We start from the raw sequence: 27,645 nt of genomic DNA on the forward strand, positions 1-27,645 counted from the left end.
TTTTTAAAGGGCATGTGGGAATTATGCTTTTATTACTTTATCAAACTGACTGCAGAAATGCGTTAAAACAGCACTGTCAATCTACAAAGGAAACAGGTTCCTTGGAAATCAATGTTCCTGAGGGTTTCATCCATTATTAATATGAGGGCAGAAAGTGCCATTGAATATGCGATTCGCTTTTTTTGTTGGTTTTTCATTGGAGTTTAGAACATTTTATATCAAAATGCAATGATGGAAAACAAAAACTACCACTCTGTAATGAAAAGGACTTACTCTGAAATATTTTCGGGCCACTTTATTTGGTGTCCAATATAGCAAGAACATAAATACATTTGTTACAACGCTACTGTCGTACTGCTATTTTCTTATAATCCCACCACAGCAAACATCGACAAGGACTTCTTGAAACTCTCTTTGAAGAGAAGTTTTCACGGGAAGTTCTCACATAATATTTGGACAAAAAACAAGATGTCTCTAGCTTTTTTTATTGATCATGTCATGAGAAATAAGGGCAAATCTAGAAAAAGTTCCATATCTAGACACCCACAAGTTTTAGGCTTTCCTCTTCTTCAGTATTCGGGATCCAGAAAGCGCTCCTTTCTTTGCTCCTCTAACCATTCCTTTAAACTGGCCCTGCAGTTTGGCCTTTTTCCTGTTACCAAAATCAAACATTTATATCACTCATATTTTTAAGAATGATGTATTGAAGGGAAAAAAAAGAGAGACTGATATTTACCTGCGGTTGAGCTGGGATTTTTTGAGAGGAATATAGGCATACGGATCACACTTGCCTGCCTTCTTAATGTCACCTTTTCCTTTCTGAAAAAGAATTTTAAAAAAAAAAAAGATCCTTAATATTTTCATAGGATAGATGTTGATTACTACTAAAAGTAGGAAAAAAACACTCCTCACCTTAGATTTATACTCTGTCCCGATCTCCGGTCTTCCACCCAGTGGCCTGTGGATTCCAATGCCACCAGCTGAGGAGTTCAACAACACATAAAACCATCAAAAACTTCTCATTTAGATTTATACAAAAATATTTAAGGCTCAAGTAGTGCCGCTATTTGTTTGTGATATCTGAAGTCTTTGATGCATCACATTACCATATTTTCAAAACCCTGTACCATGTTTTCCAGAAAGTACAGTGCTTTTTAAGTTAGGTTAAAGTTCTCTGACCTTTATATTTCAGTGCAGGCTCAACATCCATGTCATCATCCAGATCAGCTGCAATTTTCCTCTTTGGATTTTTCTTCTGTTCAGCAAGAAAATAAACAAATAAACAACACAATCAAAATCTTCTTAATTCTGATCATGAATAAAATAAAACCCGGACACTCACAGTTTTGACTCCTGCCTCTTCAAGTACATCATCCATTTCAGCATCTGGAGAAAGATAAAGGTAAGACTGTAATGAATTTATTACAAAAACAATAGTGCACGAACATAAATATCATTAGAACCCTGCAGAATATTATCATGCACAAAAACATTACATCCCTACTAGAGGAGGATATTTTTTGGGGAATCCCACGGGTCACGGGATTCCTGTGGGCATTCCTGCAGGATGGGAGTCATCTTTGCTTTTAATCATGGCATTAAGACGGTACAGGATAAGATAGTTAATGGGAGCAGATGGGAGCGGGATTCAACCAATAGGAAGATGAAAAAAAATGCAATGCCATTTTGTAGGTGCCTTTTAATACGAATACAGTGTAACTACAGAAAGCCATCAGTGTTGGGGGGGAGCTAACACCCACGAAGAAATTGATGTGGTGAAAAAAATATTTGCCGCACAAATTCAGAGTTATTGACATGTCCATTAAATTAACAGAACTAATCAGGAAGTCAGAAATATTAACGAAGTTCATGAGAGTAAACTTTGCCGGTGAAAGCACGCCATATGCTGATTGTAAAACATGCTTCATCTTAGTCAAGTACACAAGTGATTCAGGGACGAGTGGTCTGATAAGGCATATAATGCATACAGCCACGTTTATATGCAGATACAAAAGTTGTGTGTGTGTGCATATATATATATATATATATATATATATATATATATATATATATATATATATATATATATATAGTTGAAGTCAGAATTATTAACTGAATTTGAATGTTTAACAGAGTAAGGAAATTTTTACAGTATGTCTCATAATATTTTTTCTTCTGGAGAAAGTCTTATTTGTTTTATTTCAGGTAGAATAAAAGCAGTTTTAAAATTTTTTTAAAACATTTTAAGGTCAAAATTATTAGCTCCTTTAAGCAATATTTTTTCGATAGTCTACAGAACAAACCATCCTTATACAATAACTTGCCTAATTACCCCAATCTGTCTAGTTAACCTAATTAACCTAGTTAAGGCTTTAAATGTCCCTTTAAGCTGTATAGAAGTGTGTTGAAAACAAAACTAGTCAAATAATATGTACTGTCATCATAGCAAAGATTAAATAAATCAGTTATTAGAAATGAGTTATTAAAACTATTTAGAAATGTTTTTAGAAATGTGTTGAAAAAATCTTCTCTCCGTTAAACAGTAATTGGGGAAAAAATAAACAGAGCGGCTAATAATTCTGACTTCAACTGTGTTTATATATATATATATATATATATATATATATATATATATATATATATATATATATATATATATATATATATATATATATATATATATATATATTTATTTATTTATTTATTTAACATACAAATTTTGCCTCTGCTTATTTGATATTTATTTTCAAAACATGTTAATGTTTAATCAATATGTTAAAATTGTGCACGTTGCATTTCTCTCCCTCATTATGCAAGAGCACATTGAATGAAAATAGTTAAAATTTTATATAAAAAACTTTTTAATATACGAGTCAAATGCAGCTTGGTGTGAACGATGAACTGTTTTTCTTTTATTTATTGTAATTGACTTCCAAAAAACTGAGAAACGGAGACTCAGAAGCTGATCTAAAACAGGATAGGGAGCAGATAAATTAAATATATTACTTAAAGACTAAAAGTAGAAAAAAAAATTATATATATATATATTTATTTATTTTTTTTATTTATTTATTTTTTTTATGGGAGCGGTACAGGAGCAGGAGTCATTTTAATCAGGAGTGGGAGTCATTTTACAAGGAGTGGGATGGGGACAGGATTATTTTTTAACTTTGGTCAGGGAGTGGGACAGGACAAGATTTCTTTCTGTGGGAGTAGGACGGGACAGGAGTGAACATCCACCCCAGTGTCATCCTCTAATATCTACCTCAAGAAAGCGGTCTTACCTTTAGTTTTTTCCTCTTCATAATCATCGTCATCTTCTTCCTTGATGATCAGTCGTCCATCAGACGTCACCTTGAATCCATGGTCTGCTTTGGTGGCCTTCTTCAGGTTAGGGTTGGTGGCTAGATCAATCATTATGCAAGTGAGAAATGAATTTTAAAAATATTACCGAACAATGTTAGATATTCATTTAAGCTGATCAAGAGAGCTCTCTTACCCAGAACTCTCTGCGCTGCCTTCGGATCAAGGAAGTTGAGTGGTTCGTCTGAAACACCTTCCTTCAACCAGGCCTGGCCCTTCTTTTTCATTGGCTTCTTCTGACCCTTCTTGCGTTTCTCGTCTTCATCAGAGTCATCAGAGTCTGTCTCGGCCAGAATGTCTTCAATACTGCAGAGAGACAAACAAAAATGTCAAACATCTACTCCACCATCAGCTCAGCTCGAAAATATTACAGATGTAACGGTTAATGGTTGCGATAGAATGATGAAAAAATGATGCCAGAACCTGAAAGGAATTTAGCATTTCTTCATTTAGCAGACGCTTTTATCCTAAATTACTTACAAGTGAGGATAAAAGATTTCACACAACCAGAGAGCAGCAGTATAATGGCCTGTTTCCACTAAGTGGTACGGTACGGGTCATCTTTATCAGCTTGTTTTGCCACTGCCTAAAGGCTACCAATGGCGGATGTGGTGTATGACAAAAAGTTTCAGTCCACATCATTCTAGCTGGAGGAAATGTCAAAGTAAAGCTGTACAGGTCGTCAACATAACATATGAGAAGCACTTCTCACAAAACAGAAATCCTGGTGTATAAATGTTCATTACTAACCTTTCTATGAACAAGATTTGACAAGTTTTGTTTGAGCCCGGGTCGACCATGGCTTATCATTATATGTATACAGTATTACGATGTCATGTCTCGGCTGGATATTTAAAAATGGAGCTGCCCTTTGATACCCTTTTGTTGTGTTAGGTACCCTTTTGAAAGAATACCCAAAAAGTGGTGCGGTACGGTTTTCTTCTTGGTACCCATTGACAGTGGAAACAGCCATAAAAGCGTACCAAACCATACCGTACAACTCAATGGAAGTGGGCCATGCTATAACAAGTGGAAGTAACTTCATTTTTCTTTTCTTTTTTAAGTTATATTTAAGATTGTTTTTCTTTCTGATCATATGGAGAGGGGAGAGCGTGCTACAGGTGGTTTGTAATTCCCACTCAGCTGTGCACACTCAAAATTCATTCATCTATTATTGTATATCACTGTGGTGTCTGATTGATTTAATGACTTTAATTGTAAAAAACACAAAACTTCATTTACATATTGTGATGTTCCTATGCTTACTAAATCAGCTGTTAGCAATAAAACTAGCCATAAGAAGCGAGAGAGGTGCATCCGACAGAGTTTAAAGACAATGTACTCAAGTGGGTTAGCCATCTGCTGGCGCTAAAGTCCAGATAACAGTTCTAACCAATAGCTAAATTCACAACCTGGATGAGGTATGGGAATTTTACCTCCAAAAGAGGGGATCATTGGTCAGCTAAAAATATATGTAAATCAACATTTGGGCAGTTCATCAGGGTTGTCCAGCAAAGTCATGTTTAGAGATATACTACAAGCTACCTAAATAAAGTTATTCGACAAGCTTTACTGATATAGCAATAGCCAAGTATATCAGCAGTAACACCTATACATGAATACTGTATAAAAGGCTGGAGCATACAAACCAGTAGTGTACTTAACTGACTTCGGTATAATAAATGTCCTAGGCCCATTATCATCAATGGAGAATAAAGTAAAGGGGTTTGTTTTATTATTGTATTTATTTTTCACTGGATTCATTTTAATAATAAAAAGTTTTTTTTATTAATTTATTTTAAGAACCCATCATGATCGCTTGTGTGGTAAGGTATGAATCTAATTATTCCTTGAACAAACATTACAAAAGATGGTCCTTACCTAACTCTAGTTAATAAAATATAGCTAAGAGAGGATTCTGGTTTCTTTATTTAATTAGGTTATTAAATGAAGGCATCCACTACAGCTCCCTTGATGTTTTCCGATAGGGTTTTATAATAGATTTTTAATAAATGAGTTTTAATTAATGAGAAAAACAAGGTCTGTAGTGAACATAACCAAATGGTACCTGGATGTTTTGTTTTGAAACTCACACCTCAAACTTTCTTAGATAAAAAAATTTCAGGTCCACAAAAGAGCTTAAAAATGTACATTTTTCATATGGTTGTGTATAATTGCAGCAATAGCGCAAAATACGCTAGAAGTACACTGTAAAAAATGCTGGATTCCACACAACTCATGTTGTCCCAACACTAATCTATTCAGTTAGCTCAATCGTTTTTACAAATGTAGTATACATATATAAATTTAACATAAAACAGTTAAGCTGGCCACCTACAAAACTTAAGGATTGTGTTGTTTCAGCTCATTTTAAATGAGCAGTTTGAGCAAGCAGCAAAAGTCTTTTTGTTTTGAGCGTACTATCAAGTTATGTTGGCCACATACATTACTTTTCTTATATACTAAAAATTTTGAGGGAACCAATGAATTTTTTTTTTTTTTTTACATCATCCATGCACCACACACACACACACACACACACACACACACACAATCATAAAGCACAAGTTTTCATCTGAAAGACCCGTACCTCTCTCCTTTCACTTTAGGCTTTTCGTCTTCAGTGTCTGATTCATCCTCCTCTGTCTTGGTCAGTTTGCGTTTCTTATTTCTGGCTTCTGATTTCCGGATGTTCCCCAGAACCTTGTGTTGCTCAGCCGGCAGCATGCTTTTGACAAGCTCAAATCTGAACACATTAGAACCAGATAAAGATTACAGACAGAAATCAACTGACCAATGAGTTACATCTGATTAGCTGCTAAACTTACCCAAATTTCCTAATCAGTTTGGTGTAAATATTCTTAAGTTTCACTCTGAAATGCCGTCGCATATCATTCATATTGCTGATCCCTTCCATCTGCAAGAAAACACAGAAATTATTGTATTATTAAATGGTAACTTAATAGACACTTCTTGCGCCTCATTTAAATCAAGTATTAAGATGAAATTTCATTACTTTCATCACAAGTAGATGACGCCAATTATTCCATATGGAAATAGTCTAAAATGTAAAATGAGTTCATCATATTTGGTTGTTGTATGTAATATTGTTTTAGTTATTTTATTATTAATCTGTATCTGAATGCTGTTAGATTAAAAGGATTTGTTGTGAAGAGAGTGGACCTTAAATACAAGATCATTTGACTAAAAACTTGTTAATGCCAGGTATAAACCAGTCCTCTGACGCCTTTTAAATGCTTAAACATAAAATATTTTCTTTGTCACTTACAATAACGTTAACATGGCCGGCTAAAACCTTGACATCCAGAGAAAAGATGATAACTTTCAGGAAGCCAAGAGATGCTTTGACGATGTCTCGAGTTCTGCTCGTAAGCAGAAGACAGACATTTTGCAGAAGCAGCTCTAATGAGGAAAGGTCTATGGAATCTAAAAAAAAAAAACACACACAAACACACACACACAATTTCCACATTTATTGTTGTTAAACAATTAACAAAATATTAAAATCACTTAATGATTATTAAAGGGATAGTCCACACCTTTTAATTCTACAATAGGAAAAAACAAATCCTATGAATGTCAATGGTTAAAGAGTAACTCAAAAGATCATGAGCCTCACTCACTGAGTAATTAGTAATATTATTTATTTAACTTTCATCTGGAGATATAACTAGAGCCCTGCATTTGAGCACAAGCCCATCGGGGCCTGACACTTTCCCCCTAGGGCCAGGCTTCAGACCAATTTTCACATCATAGCTAGCACGCATATCGGGTTTCAGGCCAGCTTTAGAAAAAGCTTGTGCATAAAGATTTCCAGCCATGTGAACATACAGAGAAAAACTGTCAAATGGCAAATTTAAAACTGAAAAACAGTAGAAGAAAGGCAAACTTCTTCACGATGACAACTTTAAACGATGAGCCAACTGGTTATGCACAATGCACATCTTGAAAGTTGAGTAAACTCACTGTGGACCACATACTGCTTGGATATCGATGTCACTTAAAAAAATAAAAATAAAAATCCAAACATTTCTCTACATTATCCTGATAATAAAAAAAATATATATAACATAAATATATAAACATATATATATAAACTTTCTATTAAATACAAATCTGGTCTATTTTAATGGCTGAACAGTATAAGCTGTTTGGCGGAAAGAAGACGAGCTTCCGGTCAGACTTGGGCCAAAAATTTTGGTAACCTGTTGGACAAGGGCAGGGCTACAGCCGGTATGTCTCTGGCCAGGGCCGGGCTTAGATTTAAGGCCCATGCAGAGGTCTAGATATAACCACAAATTCTTTGGGTCAATGACTTCCTCAGTGCGTTCACTATTGAAAATGGTTACTTGGTTCCAACATTTTTCAAAAAAAGAACGTAGTTGAGTAAATGATAACAGAATTCCAGTTAGAAGCTCTTTTACTAGCTCAGATAAGAAATCTTCTGTTTATTACATGCTAAACTTATAATAGCTCGTCATTGGAAAAACACAGAACACTTTCCTTTGGTAGCAAGAATTGTCTCATTATTTGGCATTAAGAAAATTAACAAATGAAGTAAAGTGAAAACCCAAAAAGGTTTTTAAAATCTGGAATCCCTGAATCTTGTATCACCTGCTATTAATTTACTATTGTTTTGATACCTTTATATAGTATGTATATGTACATGCATGCATTTATTTATTTATTTATTTATATTTTTATTTGTAATTTTTATTAGTTTTTTATTATTCTTATTTTTAAATAATTTAGCATGTTTTGTTTTCTTTTCTTTAGTACATGTTAAAAGTTTTTTTTAAATAAATAAAGATGGTGTTTAAAAAAGATAGCAGAACTTATTCAGTTGTGTGAACCATCCCTTTAATATCAAAACATTTAAATTTTTCCGTAGAAAATTTTCCAAAAATACAGAATAAGCTTTAAATAACAGCTGAAAGTAGGATCAGTCACACTCACCTTTGTAATGAAATATCAGTCTAGTTAAAGCCAGAACTGTGCAGGTGATCAGTGTTACAGAGCCAGTTAGGCCAATGTACACATAGCCTAAATACTCATTGATGGCATCTGGGGAAAATAATACAAAATTTACTATTATGACTCACTAAGATGTTTAATATTAAAAAGAAAAATGTGACTGAATTTTAAATGTATATAAAAGTAACCAGATTGTTAAAAAATAAAACATCTGGAGTCATCTTCACCTTTTGTGTTCCCACAAAAGCGTTCAAAAGCATTGCCAATCTCAACCAAAAGCGTATAGGCATTTTTGCGGGCACCAATGGACATTTCCTTTGTGCAAAGAATGACCTAAACACACATTTAAGAAAAATACAACATTAAAAAAAATGTACAAAAAGCAACACCTGAGAACACCCATACATTTTTGCGAGATATACCTCAGGAAGCAGAGCAGTAATAAAATCCCGGTGTTCTTCATTCAGCTGCTTTACTATGTGGATCAAACACTTGAGTCTAGGCTGTATTAAAAATAAAAAAGCACCATTACGCTCCATTTCTCTGTGCATTAATAATGAATCGCTAGTGTATTTTCTATCCTCTCACCCGTTTAGCAGGAGAAGCGGCAGTCTTCAGGCTTTCCATCAGCATCTTCTTCAGCTGCTCCAGGTTTGCCAGAACAAAAGCCTTACAGGACGCTCTCTCTCCTCCACAGATCTCTTCCAGGACTCTGTAGGCTTTCTTCTGGATGCCAGTATCCTTGCTCTATAAACACACAAACAAATGTAAAGTGCACTCATGACAAAACAAATGAAAACAAAAGATTTATTAGGAAGATTCTCACCTCCACAAAAGGTTTTATGAATTCAAGTATCTGGCTCATAGACGCTTCATCCACAAACGGAGCCATGGCTACAACCAGGTCAATGACTGCAAGCCTATGAAATAACAAACACTAATATTAAAATGCTAGACTCAAAATTTAATTTTAAACAAAACAAAGCACATCTTTTAGGCAGCACGGCCATTAAATTATCTTGTCACTTTATGCATGCATCAGGTTTCTGTTCACACTATAACGTATTCTATAATGCCTTGTAAAGGTATGAAGCTGTATTACCTGGTAAACTCAGTGTTGTCAGCATTGAGTCTCTCCAATGCTTTTTGAAGAAATGTGCACACCATCTGAAACAACAGGAACAAACCTATTTGGTATTGACATTGTGAAAAGAGCCAACGGCACAAACCGCAGGACATTTATTATTTTAATCAAGAAATACTTGCACTGTTTTTAAAGTTTTCATGTGAAATTAAACCAATTAGTGGCTTTTCTGTTTGAGCTACAGGAAGGCAAGAACATGCAGTATTTTTTTTTGCAATATAAGCAGTATATAAATGTAATTAACATAAAGCGAGCAAAAAATATGCAACTACATAACTTTTTACTTGCAGATACTTAAGCCTATTTTACACCACAAGCGCGAGCAGAGTGTGAGCAGCATATTTTTTGGCGTCCATGTTACCAGATAAGAGCTTTCATATCATACGCAGAAGCATCGCGTCAGCGCAAAAAACAAGCGTTGCAGAAGCAGCAGTGCCGCAATAGTTTCAGTGCTGGGTCTATTTTTGCCTCACTGCTCACGCGCAATTTAAGTGACAGTGTATTGATAATGATCAAATGCACACTGAATGACAGTAAAAAATAGCAATTTTACCCAATAAATACATATATAATATCCACAGATTTTTATATATTAAATCAAATGAACTTAAACGATTAAAAACGGCAACCAACATTTATTTGGGCCCGAACTACAAAAAAACAATTTAAAACAATTTTAGTATTAGTTTAGCTTAACTTGCACATTAGTTTGATCATGTATAAATATGATTATGACTATATTGGCCTACATTATGCTGACAATCAAAAACAATATGACATGATATCACAGGCGATTGTCTTCTGACAGAGAGCACCTGAAAAGACATGAATGACACTTCAGACAGCAGACAGCTCTTTAGGATCTATATAATTTTCTTTCAGGCTAAGGAAACAGCATAGGAGGAAGTTGACGCAGGCTTTGGTGCTGATGAAAATTAAAAAAAAAAAAAAAAAGTATATTTATAGATAGATGGGTAACTAGATAGAATAGACAGAGATTGATTGATCTGTGCTGCAGCTGCTGATGAGCTGCGCACTGTACACAGTAGGTGTGAAAAGCAAACTCCTTTAGTTTTAACTTAATGTTTGTATTTTTTAGGCTACTTCCTCTTTTTTGTATATTGTTGGGAGAGAGAGAGAAATAAAATTCTATAATGTTTGTAAAAGTGTTTTTTTTTTTTGTTATACAGAAAGAAATCTTATTATAAATTAGGTTACACTTACAGTGTACCTATTCATTTCACTACTAAGCAATATTAATGAATTGTGTTAGGGTTAGGGTTCTTGCTGTGAGGGGACAGCACTTTCTACTGCGCCACCACGTCGCCCCCCTAAAATATTTCTAAATGCAATTATAAAATGTGACTTGCACAAAAATTAAATGTGTTTGTTTTTTTCTTTTCAGAAACACTATTTTGAAACTTAGAATCAGATTCAATATATTAATTCTTGGATTGAAGTAATTCACTTTTTATTACAGCAGATGAGTTACCGTCTGGTCTGTGATGGTCAGGTAAACTCTGATGGTGTCCAGGACAGCCATCCGAGCAGATGTCATCTCTCCGGGTTTAGGCTGCTGGCTGTAGACGTTGAACAGGATGGGAAGGAAGTTTTTGGAAAAGCGATTCATCTCCGCTTTCTCTTCCTCTGCAGACGACCAAGAGCAACAACAAAAAAGTATTCATTATATATATCATTATTTAATCAACTCTCAATGTGCGGGCATTAATGAAAATGCAGCCATAGCAACAGTTGTTCAGATTTAATTAGAGATCACATCTTAATCCAGCTGACCTGTTTCACAGCTCTTGTTGATGAGAGTTCGCAAGGCCTGGCAGATACACATACGTAGGTCAGGCCGATCATTTAGAGCCATACCCAGAGAACGAGCAATGCCCTTAAATGATACCAACAGATCGGTGGGCTTGGTGCAGAATCCAGGCAACATGGTCCAGATCTGAAAAAAAAAAAAAAGTCAATTGGACAAATTCTTGAGTTTTATTTGTTTTTTTGTCAATGTACTCGCCAACGAAATTAGTTGGGAGGAAAAGTATTGTAAGTGTTATTGTTTAAGTTGAAAGTTTCAAGGATTTACATGCAAGTCAAAATCTTATGTTACAATGCAAGTAATTTTATTTTAATCTAATGATATTTGGAGTCAAATATTAACACCTTGAGATCTGGGCAAAATCAATATCGGTATTTATTGACCTAACGCCATTGTCAATATCGATAATAAAAGTTCAGTATGTAGTTTCAGTATGAAGCACTATAGTTTTATAGTGCCATTAAGCTTAGGGTGTCAGTTTGTCCAATGGAGGCGCACACGTGACATGTATGAGATGTACATGGGAGCAACATGTACATGGTGTGCGTAAGCGACGTGCACATAACAAACACACATTTTCCAGGTACACCTAGTTGAAAAACATCTGAACTCTCAGAATGCCCCAGGAGCAAGAACTAACCAATCTGCTTTACACTTTGTATGGGCAATACACATTTCAGTAATAACGGCAGACTAATTACCTCAGACACAAAGCATGTGCTCGTGCTTGTCACTTCAGGTCAGAATAACAAAACATGCGAAAAAGAGAACTGTATGGCAGCAGTGAAGAGATTGTAAATAAAAAAGGATGTCACCAGAGTGGCTCTTTGGTTTCTTTTCTTGTGCATCCCAGCCTCTAGCTTTTAGGTTTGTCCAGCACAATAGTCAACAACTGTTGTTTTATTGTGCTTTATAAATAAACTAAACTGTATATCATAATGTCATTATTTAGATCAGATCATTTCATTTTCTTGACAAAATTTACAATTATGGTCTAAACAATGTGTTTACAGTCTTAAAATACACATCATACCTGCATCTGTAACGTCTGATAAACCTTTGCCATGAGCTTCTGCCCTGACTGCTCCAGTTCATCGGCTGAAATAAACCAAAGATTAAGAGTTTATATAACAGCAACACTGTCGCCAGAGAACATTGGGACCGTGTGAGTGCGAGACTTATACAGACCTGTCTGTTTAAGTTTGTTTGCCAGCGGGAAAAAGTGTGAATTGAAGTAAGCCAGCTGAGAGTTCTTTACATGATCTCTAATGACCGGAATCAACCAACTGCGTGGAAACTCAAGGTCATCACTGCAACCACACACACACAAAACATATTTGTACCTTTTCATTTAAAGCACTAATTGGTTTTTACATTGAAAAGCATTGAAAAAGAAACACACTCTGTTCCAGTGATGAGGAGGGGTACAGCGTTGAGCACCACCTCTGGACCCATGCTTTCCACCGCACCACCAACAGCCAGATCCAGCTCACCAGTGAAGGGGAACTGAGGGGTGGCCCTCAGGTCACTGAGAGACTGGAGACTCTGATAAACACAAACAAACAATCTCTGAGCTAAATATCAATCAACTCAAAATTCATGTAAATCACGTTTCCTCAGAATGATTGAATATTTTGTTTGATGCTGACACCTCATGCAGACCTGCTAGTTTTTTGAGATTTCGCGAAAGCTGAATCCAACGCAAAATAACCAAAAAGTCGCAAATTTTGGCGATCCTGCAAAGTTCTTAATTAAGAGCAAAATAATCACAAAAAATATATAATCTCATAAAACATCAAATTCTAAATCATATGATCAAATTATATTTATTTCATTTTGCAATTAATTGTTTTACATGACTTATAGACGTTGGATACGCAGAGCATGTGATGTATTTGAGTGTCTCTTGAAAAAAGATGTCTTGCACTCTCACAATCATTACATGAAGGGGGTGGTGGGGGAGATTGTTTTGCAGCCTGCGCAGTAAGCAAACGCAGATGAAGCGGGATTGATTTACATGTGAAGGGAAAGCAAAGATGCGATTAGACATCCTGTGGCGCAGTTTTGTGATGCGCTTCAGACAGCAAAAGTGTGAGTAATAGAAAACAGAGAAAAGCAAACAGCTTACAATGATGGAGAGATTGGTTCAAGGATGACGGCTGCTTGAGGTGACCGAATAGAAAGACATTATTTGTGCTTTACATGTATGGCTGGTATTATGCTGTTCATCGTGAAAGTGATAAATGATTTCGTTGAACTTTTCCTGCAGTTGACAAAAGAAAACACTTCCCTGCGATGAGTTTTACGGCAGTTAAACTTTAGGTTTAGGTGTATTACAGTAGGGGAAGCCTTAACGCATATACTGAGTGAGGTACATGTCAGATTCTTAGGTGAGTGAAATCTAAGAGAGAAAAAAGTTTGTGCATAAAAATTAGAGTAATACAACCCTGCTTTAAATTGGATCTTGTCTTGTTAAGTAAAATAAGAAGAAATTGTTGAGCAAAATAAAGAAGCTTTCATTTTATGATGTGTGTTATTGTGTCAGATTACACACGTAACATAGTAAGCCACCTAATATGGTAAATAAGATAGCATAGATACATACATACATACATACATACATACATAGTATTTCATTTTGTTATATTTTAATAATATTGATCGTCATATTAGTCTTTTTCTCTTTCTTATTTGTGTATCACAATTCTAATTGTGTTTTTTTTTATGTACACATGTATTATATAATCACTTTACAATTTTATTGTTTATGTAATCTGCAATGTAATACTTGGCAAATCAGGTCAATAATACTACCTAGTGAAATGAACATTAAACATTATAAATAAGTATTCTTTAATTCACTGGCTCACTGCAACATCTTTGAAAATGTAAAAGTATATAATAAATGATTGAACTATTATAGTGGCACATTATAAACAAGTTATAGTGGCATACTGGCATTCCCCATTATAAATGTCAAGTCCAAACTAATTTGTTTAAAATGAAACTAATTAGCAGCAGTTCTGGTGTTGCTGTGGGGAAAAAGCCCTAAACAAATCTGATTCCCTACAAGCAGTTTTTATATGACAAGGATTTAAATGTTGTGCTTTGCGCATGCTAGTTGATGTTAACTTCATTAAATAAGTCAAATTGGAATCTAAAAACAAAATACAGTGCACTGAAATGTGGAATGCACTGTTAAAGTCAATTACATTTCCTGTACATACTTCACATACTTGACACACTGACATTTTTAGTTTGGGGAAAAACTATAAACAATAATATACACGTATGATCGCCGTAATTTTCTATTGGTGGATCTCTAATATAAAATTCCAAATATCAATCTACCTTTATCATAATAGGATGAGCCTGTTTTCCTGCAGCTCTGTAGAAACAACCCAGAATCTTCAGCACAAACGGCCATGAGGCATGGAAACGATAAGACAAACCCTCCTCCACGATACTGAAAGAGACAGAGACCAGACTTTAGCTTCTAGAAAAGAAGATGACACATTATGACAAGTGAGGAAGTGGGGTAGGGGGGTATAGGGTCACAGGTAGCTTACTGAAACATTTTCAGAACGCAAGCCCCATTTCCAGATGACGTGTTTGGTTGAACCGGTCCAATCTCTGCCATATGAGAAGCCACACAGTCATTTATCAGAGTCTAGAGAGAAGAAAAAAAATCTTTCTTAGAATGTACAGAAATGAACTCGGGCTGCACAATATCGCTTCAGCATCAACAATGTCTAGGGTTACAGTCAAACAAGCACCCCAGCTAAGATAACATGTCCGTTTGGAGCCATCGCACATTCATCCCATGATAAGAGTCAATATATTTATATATATATATATATATATATATATATATATATATATATATATATATATATATATATATATATATATATATTGCATGTGTTTATAAAGATGAAAATTTATTCACCATTTACTCATTCTTAAGTGGTTCCAAACCTTTATGAGTGTCTTTATTTTGGTGAACACAAAATAAGTTATTTTAAGGAAAGCTGAAAACCTGTAACTATTGACTTCCATAGTGAAAAAATATTATGGAATTTAATGGTAACACATTTTCATTTTTCTTTAAAATAACTTATTTTGTGTTCAACAGAAGAATATAAGACGATAAGACTTGGAACAAGTGAAAGGTGAGTAAATGATGACAGAATTCAGTTTTGGGTGGACTATCCTTTTATGGCCTGTGACTGTGTAAGTTTACTGTGAGATTAAACCATTCGGGCATAAAAAAAGATCAAGTAGATTAATAACATTTCATTATTAGTTCAATGAGGACTATATAGCAGGGCTATTCAATTGGTGGCCCACGGGCCAAGCCCGGCCCCCCCGAGGCAATTTGTTCCGGCCCTCCAAATAGTGACCAAGACAACAAAAATAAATTTAGTTCAGTCAAAAAATGTTGGCTATAGTTATGAAGTGACGTGCGTCTGTTCAATACAGCATGATCAGTTAAAGGCTGCATAGAGAGTGAGTCAGCTGACATTAAGCGAGTGGCACGAGCAGCCGAAAACATTTGGATATGTTTGTAGAAAAGGCTTTTTGTACATTGCACTGATATCGTTAATCGGGATGCAATGATTAGCCAATTTCTTAATTAACCCCGGTTTTACTCATTTAAGGCTTCTCAATGCCGTATTTCTGTTGCACGGGAAAAAAAAGCTGCTGCAACTAAAAGTTATGCCAATACGTACACATATTGGACTAACTATAGCAGCATGCTGTTGACATATTGCATCTTTTCCGCATGCAAGTACATTATTTCCAATGGAGACGTGCGCATATTGGGTACAGTGCGAGCGCTTTTAGTGTGAATAATTTAGTACGAATAATTACAAATTGTTAAAATGATTATGTCTGTATGAACGCAGATAATAACAACAGTTCCTTTAAGTTTTTAGCTATTATATAGCCTAAATTAACATTAGACAAATATTTTTATTTATTTATTCTTATTTTTATTTATTTATTCATTGTTCCATCATTTGTTTTATTGTAAAATTATTACTCATTTTTAAATCAAAAACTTACATTTATTTTTAAGTCCAAAGAGAGATTTTTTTTTGTTTTTTTCTAAATATATTGTGCTGTATTTGGTTACTGAGGAGCAATAAACAACACTTTAAAATATAAGCTGTTTTCTTGTTTTTTTTTTCTAAACTAGTAGTGTTTTAAATATAAAAAATGCATAATAATGGTGATAATTGTGAAACCATGATTATTCTTCAGACTATAATCATACAACCAAAAGCTATAATTGTTGCATCCCTAATTGTTATGCAGTTTAAAACATAACATATTAATGTGTCTGAATGTAGAAGAAGCCTACTTAAGCAAGACATTGATTTTGTGCATCGAAATACAACATTTGAATATGCTTAAAAAAAAAAAAAAGTCACAATATAAAATGCAGTGATTTATGTAGTTTTAAAATACAATATATTAATATTATTATAATGTAGAAAAGTCAACGTGGGTGTTTTCATGAGCACAAATAAAGCATATGAACTCTTATATGCTGTTGTGTCATCACTTATATTGCAAATCATATCTCTCCGGCCCCTCGTTTGGAATGATTTTCATGAACTGGTCCCAAACTATTTGAAGAGTCCTGCTATACAGTATTATTTCACACCAGATTATTCTATTTATGTACCTGAATACTGTTAGACTCCCCAGAAAAAAATGGTTTATTTCATTTGTTCTGCTGTATTTGTCTATGCTGGTAACCTGTTTATCATATTTTATGCTGATACACTACCCAACGAAATCATCTTAAATCAACCTAAAACTCAGAATTCTTTCCAAGTAGGGCCATTTGAGTCATCTGGTTAAATTGTATTCATATCACAATACACGTTGCATTAAAATGACTAATTTCAAACCTTCATAGTTGAAGCTGCAGCAGAGACGACTTGTGTGTGTGGAGACAGAAGACATGACATGGTGACTGAGAAGAGGCGAGGAAGATGACCAAGACACAGAGAGCTCTGTAAACTAGACGTTCAGGATAATGGAATGAGAAAAACAACTCAGAAAAGTAGAAAACACAGGCTCTGTGCTGAAAAAAACCTACCTGGAGAGATGAACATGAGCTTTTTCCATTACCGCAAGCCATGCCAGTAAAGGCTGCAGATCATTCTCACTGGGAACATAGTCATATAAAGCCTGAAAGAAAGGTGTTGACAGACGATAAATCAAACTATGGATTCCAAGAGAATGAACTGACAAGATCAATATCTTCAATTATCATCATTTATGACACTCACTGTGATGATCTGGGCATTGAGCTCTGCAGACATGCTGGAAGTACTGGGTTTGCTAATGAAGAGCTTATGGAAGGCCTGCATTGCATGTGCAGTCACCAGCTTCAGAGAAAGAGAGCCAAGTGTTAACTAACAAAAACAAAAATACATGCATGAAAATTTAATTGTTGGCGTTAAACCGCTCTCTTACCACGTGGCTCAGGGTCATGACACGAAGAAGAGTCTCACAGCAAGACTTGACGGAGCTCAGAGGAAACGCAGACAGCAAGTCCTTCAGAAGACCAAGTATGTGGAGAGTGGTGGTGTCTTCTTTGCTGCCTTAAATCAAAGGAAAAAAATGCTTAATAAAAGGTTACATAAATATTTAGTTGTGTTAGACAATTAGTATCTTAAAATACCATAAAAATCTTTTGTGCCCAGTTATCTTATAGCAGCTCAATTTTCGCATTCTTGTTTAAAGTCCACATCAACCAGATTTTTACATATTGTGATGCAGTTCATAGAGAAAAAAAACATTAATTGAGAAAACAGTGGGTGTGGTTTGTTTCTTCTACTGCAAGCTGATTGGATGTGGTAAGTTTAAATTTAAAGCTTTATTAATTTATTCTGACATGGTGGTAACACAATAAACACCAACACTAAACATCAAGTACACAAACAAAAAACAGAAAAAATTAAATAAATTAAATAATAATAATAAAATACATTTTTAAAAATCCAACTAACTAATTAACTACATTTATTATGCAACTGAATTGCTTAAGGCACAAAAGTAAATTTATAACCATTTGTGGAACATCTTATTGTCCTTAGACGTCGCCCAAGGGGCATCCACTCAAATGATTTGTTTAAAGTAGGCATGTCATTCAATTCATTCATTTCAGGTGAGTTATTACAACCTAAAAGCTGATTTATACTTCTGTATCAAGCGCAAGCGTATGCACTGGTGCAGCCTTCGAGTGCTCGCATAGCCGTAGCACAATTCTAAAAAAAGAAAATTTAACTACACGTCGCATCGATGCGTAGCGCAAGCTCTATGATTGGACGACTTGGTAGAGCTGACAAGTGTGGGTGGGAAAGAGAGCGCACAAATCCGTTGGAGAGAGTGTTTACAAGTGTAGTCAGGTAAAGGAGCTTCAAATGGAAAGTTTTGTTTTGTGTTTACCTTCTGATAAAAGTTGTTGCACGTCTGCAGGTTCCCGCCTCAAAATGAATATTAAGGTAGCGTTCAGAAAAAAATCTAAACACCAGTGAAGAAACTCGACACAGAGGAATATAAAAACCTCACTGCCAGCTTGTGTTTTGGAAGTGTATTGCAGAACAACACAAACAGAACACAAAATAAATCCATGGCAACGTGCAAGGCATGCATCGTGGGTCACGTCGATCAGTTGACGCAGAAGTATAAACCAGGCTTAACAGACACCTCCTCCTCACCATTTCTGTTTGTTTTCATAGCGCTGCCAAAACTGATGGTTGGAGGACTGTGGTTAAGTATTCAAATGGCCGCAGGGAAATGTCAAAACAGTTTTTTTTTCTTCCTGGCTTTATTATGGAGTTACGCCGTGTTCAAAATTGCCGCTACAGATTGTTTATGTTTGCTGTGAGGAATCATTTCAGAACGCGGGATAGCAGAAGTGTCATGGGTACATGACGTCTAACTCCAAGAGAGTATTCTTCCGTTTTTGGAGCGTCTTCATTGCTGTCAGTCTGACTTTATGACAGGTGAGATCATACAGTGTGACATGAGAGCCACGTTTATGCAGTCTGACATGCTACAATTGTTCAGGATTATAAAAAATCTCACAGTGTGAGCCGGCCTTTAACCATGGCTAGTATCTCAGACAGATATAATTGAAAATTTAACTGAAAACAAACAGAAAGTGCATTTTCAGATTTCAATTAATAGTTTACAAGAGCAAACTGTTTTTTTTTTCTCAACAACATGCTCAGATGAACTGTTCACCACAAAACTAACAATGCGAGCAAACAAGATCAATATGGTTGGTTTTGATTTCATGTGTACCTTAAAGGGTCACGAAACACCAAAACACATTTTTTGAGCTGTTGACAGTGGTATATGTGTCCCACACTTCTAAAAACACTATTAGGACACCTATATTTCACTAAAAAGTGTAAATTGGTTGTTTTTGCGTTATTTCAAGCAAATTCGTACTTCCTGTTTGAAACGAATTTTTGAAGCTGCGTCACGGTCATGACATAATAGCGTTGTATTCCAGCGTGCAGACTGGGCGTCTGTGCCAGAGTGTGCCTTATTACGTCTTACAGTGTGATGCATTAATGCATGAGTTAGGCTTGGTTCAAACCAATCAGCGCGCTCTATTGTGCAACTTCATTAATATTCATTAGTGTCACCGTCTTTACACCACAGAGACGCCACGTTGTGTTGGCAAAACAAGCGTGAAGTGTTGCTTTTACAGTTTGCTGCCATTAAGTTTCGTTTTCATTTTCTCTCTGTGAGAGCTTATCTGGATCACGTGTGGATTACAGTGTACGCGACGCTCGACAACAATAATTTACGTGTCTAAGGGGGATTATTGTTTACCTGAGAGCTGTTCTCATCTGCAAACGCTGAAATCCGGATTCCGGATGTAGTCTTCTCTTCATAAAGACGCGGCTCTAGTTGCTGGTGATTGTCCTGTCTCTACAGATTTGGTAAGTGAGCGACCAGTTCTCTTTGTATATTCAGTTTGTTCGTATCAAATAAGTTAACTATTGCATTGAGTGCAAACATGTTAGCACCGCATTTTGTGACCGGAATAACACACGCGGCTTTCGGACGCTACCTGCCGTGTGCATCTAAGTTTCCGGGAAATGCGGAGTTTTTTTCCGTCATTCGCCGTGCGGTATCAAACATTGCATGAAAAATACACGCTTAGAGCAGATCCTCGAATCAAATATCTCATTTGTCGCGAGGGGCATGAATGAATTCCCTGAATGAAAGAGCCGAACTGCATTTAAAGTCCGACATTTAATAATTTGGCAAATAATTCGACTACAGATGTCCATGTAGGTTAAACACCATCCCTTTCTCCTGTGTATTTTGACTGAAACTCGCGCGTGCCCAAATAGACACTCCCACACCCTCCCACTTTAGTTTCTCCGACACTCCCCCCTAAACAGAGCTGGACACCCCCACTTTTCTGACTTTTTCCAAAGAAGAGGTGTGAAAACACCCTGCTGAAACGAGGGGGTTTCATGGCCCTTTAAAGAGATTATGCTGATATTAAACGCTGGTTGGACACTAGGTGGTGCTAAGTGGTCATTTTCTGCACAAAACTGCCCTCTTGAAAAAGATTCAAAGACTTGAGAAATGTTCTTATTCCAAAACATGGCTACATGATTTGGAAAGAAAAAAATATGGTTTAAAACCACTTACAATTAAATATGCACAAAGACACTGGTGATAGACACATACATAATCAGACTCCATAAAAATGACAACATGAAATTAGAACCATAGCAACATAATGAAAGGTATCTTATTTACTTATATTTACTCATATTATACTTGTATTAAATTTTAAAATATAGTGCCAATTACAAGTCTACAAAACTTAGACTGCATATTTATTGCAAGCAGTATACCTCTAATATACTCAAGGTAGATTTAGTGAAAATATTATATCTCTGAATTTAGTTTTAGTCTCGTGTTTTCCTCCAAGAATGAACAATAATAATTTCCTGAATTAAATAATTCCAGCTAAAGTCATGCTTTAAGGGTAGTAGTGTTTTGTTGCCAAAAATAAATCATTGTTTATGGTATCTGTAGATAACACAATACACATTTTAGGGACTTTAATCACATCTTGCAAAAAAAAAACAAGAGATAACCAGACCTTTTAACAACAAAACACATTGTTTGTCTTGAGCATTTTAACAGTAAAAGTAAAGGATTGACTAACCTCCGGACTGCTCCAGTTCTTTGCAGCAGAATTTGGCAGTGCTGACGGCTGCGGGATGGTGGTTCGGGGCATTATCTGAGAACATGAAGTCACTGTACCGAAGGACGGAGCAAATGCCCTGCTGTGCTGCCTTTCGTACCTGTACAACACAGACAGTATCATTCAGAAAACACAAATATTCACATCAAGAAACTTTATGTGGCAGAGCAGAAATTTCACTGTATCATTTGTGTATCACTTACTAGTGATGTGTGTGTGTGTGTGTGTGTGTGTGTGTGTGTGTGTGTGTGTATGTATATATATATATATATATATATATATATATATATATATATATATATACACACACACACACATTATAATGTTCATAAAAATGTTCATAAAAAGAACATTATAATGAATGATAAAATTCTAAACGAATAGTAATGAAAGGCCCTATTTACACTGCCGGGTAAATGTGACCCAATTCAGATTTTTTGCTCATTTGTGACACAGATCAGATCTGTTCTGATCAAAAAACGCATGCATTCGGATATTCAGACATTGGTTTCAGGCCTCCTTCAATTGTAGAAAACAGTTTTGTAGATCAATTAACTAACGACAATGTGGTACTTCTCCACAGTTTAAAGACGTAACATTAGGTGCGTGTGTGTAGATGCCGACACGATAAACAACAACAGAGGAGACATAGAGGAGGAAAACGGTTAGTTGCCACAATTTTCTCCCACCAGACCAGAGATCCCTCGTACCCACAACTTCCTCTGAATGGTTTAGGACACCATATATAAACCATAGAGGCAAGCTGTGATGATGGCCCTTTCCCTCCTCCTCTGCCTTAAAATCATTTTAAAGTTGGGCAAAATTTGCATATTTCGCAGAGCTAAAAGCAAGACAATTTCTGCCATTGTGGATAGTGTGGCGCAGATGCTAGAACCCACCTTTATGTATGCACAACGTCGTAAAATGTATGGCAAGCGTAAACACATGAATTGGATATGGGCCACAATTAAAACTACTTGTAAACGGACAGGCAAAAAATTAAATATAGAAAACAAATCAGAATTGGGCAACAAGACATGGTCCAAACAGACAGACCTTTGGTTTGGAGTGCACTGTGAAGCTAAGGAGGCCGTGATACACTTGTAGGGTTGATGGGTAACTCCACACTGACAGATCCTGTTTACGCAGCAAAGTTGCTAGACAGGACAAGATCTGCAAAAGAACATACAACAAGCCAACTTTTGATATGAAATAATACATAGCAGACTTTATCCTCACATCACAACATTGTTACCCTAACGTGATAAAATGTAAAAAAAAATTAATAATAAAAATAAATTGTGACATATTTTATGATTTTTTTTTAAATTTTATGAAAAATTATACAATTTTGAATACTTTCTAAATATTAATTAGTAAAAAACGGACTTGACTAGAAATTGCTAAATAGTCACACTTGTGATTTTAACTGTCAAAAATAACCATCATAGAAACTTTAGCATATCATGTTCAAATCAGCTACATATTGATGTCTCATTTATCCTATTACATGCTCTCTTTACAACTTCAACATTTACAAATTTATTTATTTTTTTATCAAATATTTGTACTATTTTACATAAAATAAAAGGGTTCATATTTTAGAACCTGATACTATCTAGTTAGTATTATGAACTACCTTAAAAATGCAAAAAGTATAAAAAATATTCCCACAAAATATAGTAGTCTAGATAAAATGGCATAAAAGGTTACAATCTATTGTTGCATTTGTAATAACAAACTTGAGTTCCATATCATGTAATAGAGTATCATATTTGTGAAGAAACTGTACAAACCCATCGCAGGTATAAAATGGAGTAAGAATTGGATTGATTTGAAATGGCATCCATGAAGGCCTTAGCAGTGTCCGAGAACTTTTTCTTCAGCACTGCAGGTGGCATCCTTAAGGGAAAAGGGAGGAGGGAAGACCATAGACATATTCAGATTAAGTCGGTCTAATTAGGTTTAACAGAAATTCATATCTTTCTATTGAGACATTGATTTACCTAATGAAAAGCTCTTACCTTTTCATGACCAGGTTGAGCAGGTAAGCAACAGCTGCCAGTGATTCACTGCTATCTACAGCCTCCAGAGTTGTCATCTGTTGATTTAAAAATGCAAGATGGAAAATGTGAATAGGTTTATTTACAGAAAATGTCAAAAGAAAATTGACAAAGGCAAATGTGCTTAAATCTAACAAAACATTCTTGTCGTTTTGTTTCTTAAAATAAATAAATTACTGAACAAACCAATACATAGATTTTAGACATGGAACAAAACATAAAAAAATAATAAATAAATTACAATTGTGCTTTAGCAATATAGCAGTTTTAAAAGCTATTGAAAACTTTTTTTTGGAAAATGATCCATTAACTTTCCTTAGTGTCAGAAATTGTTTGCAATTAATACTGGTAATTTTCAGATATTTTGTTAAAATATATTAGATAAAAATGTTAAAAAAAAAATTCATCAGTTTCGCAGAGTTAAAAAATTACACATTTTTTTGCTGTTTTTAAGTGCTATCTGAAATGTCAACTTTTTAATTATTGAAAAAGTCTAAATGCAGCACATTCAAAGTTATGAATATTTTATAAAGCAATATGATCCTTCTTAAGAGAACAGACATGCAAAATATCATACAGATTCTAAACCTAAAATAAAAATATCTATTTTAACAGTGATTTAATTATTAATTAATTATTTCATTATAATTAATTAATTAATAATATTATATTAATTATTAGTGAATAATTTACCAAGGCTGCAAAGTACTCCGTCTCTGTTTCTTTTCCTCCCTGAGAGCGAATCACTTCAGTTACGGCCGCCAAAACAGCACAGATCTATAGAACAAGGAGACATTAATCCAGCACATATCAAAAAATATTACAACAAATCTCTCTGACCATCAAACCACTACAAAACAAACCTCCTTATGTGTCGCAGAATTGGACTCCCAGTAACGCTGCACTTTCCTAAAAGTGAGGTTGGAGCAGTCTGATAGTCCACTAAGGAAAGTCCCAGAGGTCTTCTCTGTGAGAGCTTCATCCTCCATAGAATCTCCTGCCACATCACTGCTTTGCTGCAGTGATCCTGACTGAAGATCATTGTGCAGTTTCAAGGCATCTACTGTCAGATCACTCTTTTCTGTTTGAACAAGTGAAAAATCTCACATTTTACTCCAATCAGACCATCCAACACAAAGTTGACATCACAGTAGGGCCAGGCGATTTGAGAAAAAAACCTCACATCACGATAAGTCATTATATATCCTCCTGATAATTATATACAGTGCCTATAGAAATCCATCATGCCCCTTTGAAATAGTTACTTTATTTGTCCCTAAATCAAATGAGCCTAAAATTAAATCAGATTCCAAATAACTGTTCCAGCCTTTGACATGTTTTTGTAGCCTCTTAACCCACGCCTATCTACAACTTTATTGAAGGTCTTCTAAAAGCAGGGTTTAATGAGAGTAAAAGTAGATTTTCACAGGGTATGACGATTTTCTGCGGGCACTTCACATCATGATATATAATAGGATTTCTAAAAATGATTTTTGCTTAAAATCAAGATTACGATTTTCTTACGATCCTGTAAATGTAAAATAAAGGTTAATTTGAGTAGGCTATTATTATTGTTACTCTCAAACATATAGTAAAACAACAATAATATTAGGCCTGTGTAGGTCTACTGTTAGGTTAAAATGTTAAATTTTGTATAGCCATGGAACTGTGGATTTGAAGACACTTTAAATATGACATAAGAATACAACTATATATCATGCTGAAGTTGAATTATTATGTTTGAGACATATGCTTATTAAATATATACTTAGACATATGTCATTGACAAAATTATTAGACCATTTTTTTATGATTGGTAAAATGAGACATTTGTCATTATCTGATTCCATCTTGCATTATACAGGCTAGAGTATTTATACTGACCCAGTAAAGTTATACCTCATAAACACAGTATGTGACACTTTTAATACCATTTGGAGGTGTCCATGTTGCTGAGCAACATATGTAAAACAATGTGAAGACTTGTGCAACCACCTTTTTGCTTCTCTCTTAATAATGATAATATAATTATGTGAATCGTATAAAAGCAGAATTAGGATCGCGTGTAGGGTCGAATCGAGATTGTGATATTTTTTATAAAAATTGTGCAGCCCTACTAATGATTGCAGGACAAACAGACAAATATAGAATTTGTTAAAATATTGTTAAATAAAATGGTAAATGTAAACATTGTACTTTCAAGATTGCAACCTTCTCACTATGTTGTCATTCAGGTTTGTGTCTGCATGCTCCATGCACTCATGGAAGTTAAATTATGAAAAAGTATTACAGTAAACAATGTATTTTGTGAATAGAGGTAAAGTTGGTTATATATTTACACATTCGTTCATTTAGCAGTCTATATATTGTTTACTATGTTACTTTGAATATTTGATCGAAATTAGCATGCAAGTGTGACTTGAAAACAACATTAACACTGTTTATTTGACTGTAAACAATGTTGTACTTTGATAGTCATTGGCTGCTAATATGATATCCCTATTTAAAATTTGCAATAAATACTTTTCTGAAATAATTAGGGGGAATGTCTGAAAATCCGAATATAAAACCAACTTTACTTCTCTATTTTGTGACACCAAAAATAAAAAATATATGACCCTTTGAAAAAATATTAAGGTATAGTTGGATTTATATTCACACATTTGTTCATTTTTAACTTGTGACACAGTCCCTATATTGTTTACCATGCTAATTTAAATATTGGGTCTGAAAGTGTCTTGAAATAGGACTTAAAAAAATAAACCATTGGCACTATTTAAATGACTGTAAACAATGTTGTACTTTGATCGTCATTGGCTGCTAATATAATTTGCCTATATAGAATTAGCAAATAATACTTTTCAGAAATTATATTATTAGGAGAAAGCTTGAATGTGCCAACAAAAAACTAACTTTACCTAAAAGGAAATAATTGCTTTATTTGTCATACAGTCTGAAATCAAATCCCATTCCAAACAACATTTCAAGCCTTAACTTTATCCTGAAGGTCTTTTGAAAGCAGAGTGCAATGTGAGTAACTTAAAGGTATAAATTTTCTCAGGGTATGATGACTGTCAATAGGCACTGTATGTCAAAACCAACGTTACAGAAACTTCAATGACTGTCAAAAATGACCAATAATGAATAAAGTACTTTACACAGGCGAAAATAAACTGGTCAAAGCCTTTTAAAGCACCAAAGCATGATTTTTAAACTTGTTTACAAGTCTGATCCTCTACCCACGTGTTATCACGCAGGCCTGGGTCTCACCTGATGGACGGCTGAAATATCTGCTCCTCGCGGCCTTTCGATAGCGATTTGTCTCCGGGTTGCTGTCACTGCTGTGCCCCTTTTTCCACCGCCTTACTTTCTGAGCTGCTCCGGATCGAAGTTTTCCGGACTTCACCATTTTAGCCGGTGGAAATCTTAACTGTGCTGCAGTCACGCTGGTCTCTCCAGTCTGCGTGTCGCGCCTACCACTGCGTCATCATTGTGCGCGTCCTAGTCTGCGTATTATTTTGAGGTGAATGACTTGTACTTAGAATATCATTAAATTTAAATGAAATACAATTTCACGCCTAAAAGTATAAGTACTACTAGAAGAAACTTTCAGTTGTTTTATAATTGAAATCGCGGAAGATAAATATAAAAGCTAAATAAAGAACGTATCAGTTGGTATCAATAAATTATCAAACTTATCAATGAGCTGCCAAAGATATATATTATTTTCGGTCCCTTCATATATATATATATATATATATATATATTCTTTTAATTTTATTGATCAACAGTCTAGTTTCCTAGTGTAACAACAAATGGTTATTAATTTTTCATTAAACGTGGTTTGTAAAAATCACAATAAAATAGACATAAAAGTCACACGTGGCAATTTGAGATTAGAACAAAGAACAATAAACCAAGAGCAACACGGTAGCTCAGCAGTCGCCTCACAATTAAGTTCAATTCATGTTTAATTCAATAT

General features: G+C 34.9%; 1 protein-coding gene across 1 annotated transcript; it reads right to left on the reverse strand.

Moving 5' to 3' along the window:
• Positions 1-280: 280 nt before the first annotated feature.
• rrp12 (ribosomal RNA processing 12 homolog) lies at positions 281-27,132 on the reverse strand. The gene is given in 34 exon segments (NM_001030276.2): positions 281-652; positions 737-819; positions 913-980; positions 1,180-1,255; positions 1,343-1,386; positions 3,285-3,404; positions 3,500-3,669; positions 5,954-6,109; positions 6,192-6,280; positions 6,653-6,810; positions 8,341-8,448; positions 8,586-8,691; positions 8,781-8,861; positions 8,947-9,105; positions 9,185-9,278; positions 9,461-9,525; positions 10,995-11,149; positions 11,297-11,459; positions 12,364-12,428; positions 12,519-12,640; positions 12,733-12,875; positions 14,682-14,796; positions 14,900-15,000; positions 17,255-17,366; positions 17,446-17,537; positions 17,639-17,737; positions 17,826-17,953; positions 21,562-21,700; positions 22,657-22,773; positions 23,397-23,502; positions 23,625-23,701; positions 24,357-24,440; positions 24,527-24,744; positions 26,934-27,132. Coding segments are annotated over 34 exon segments (3,852 nt in total). The 5' UTR covers positions 27,073-27,132; the 3' UTR covers positions 281-552.
• Between the last annotated feature and the right edge of the window lie 513 nt (positions 27,133-27,645).

This window comes from Danio rerio, chromosome 13 (genome assembly GCF_049306965.1).
Source record: "Danio rerio strain Tuebingen ecotype United States chromosome 13, GRCz12tu, whole genome shotgun sequence".
Taxonomy (NCBI): Eukaryota; Metazoa; Chordata; class Actinopteri; order Cypriniformes; family Danionidae; genus Danio; species Danio rerio.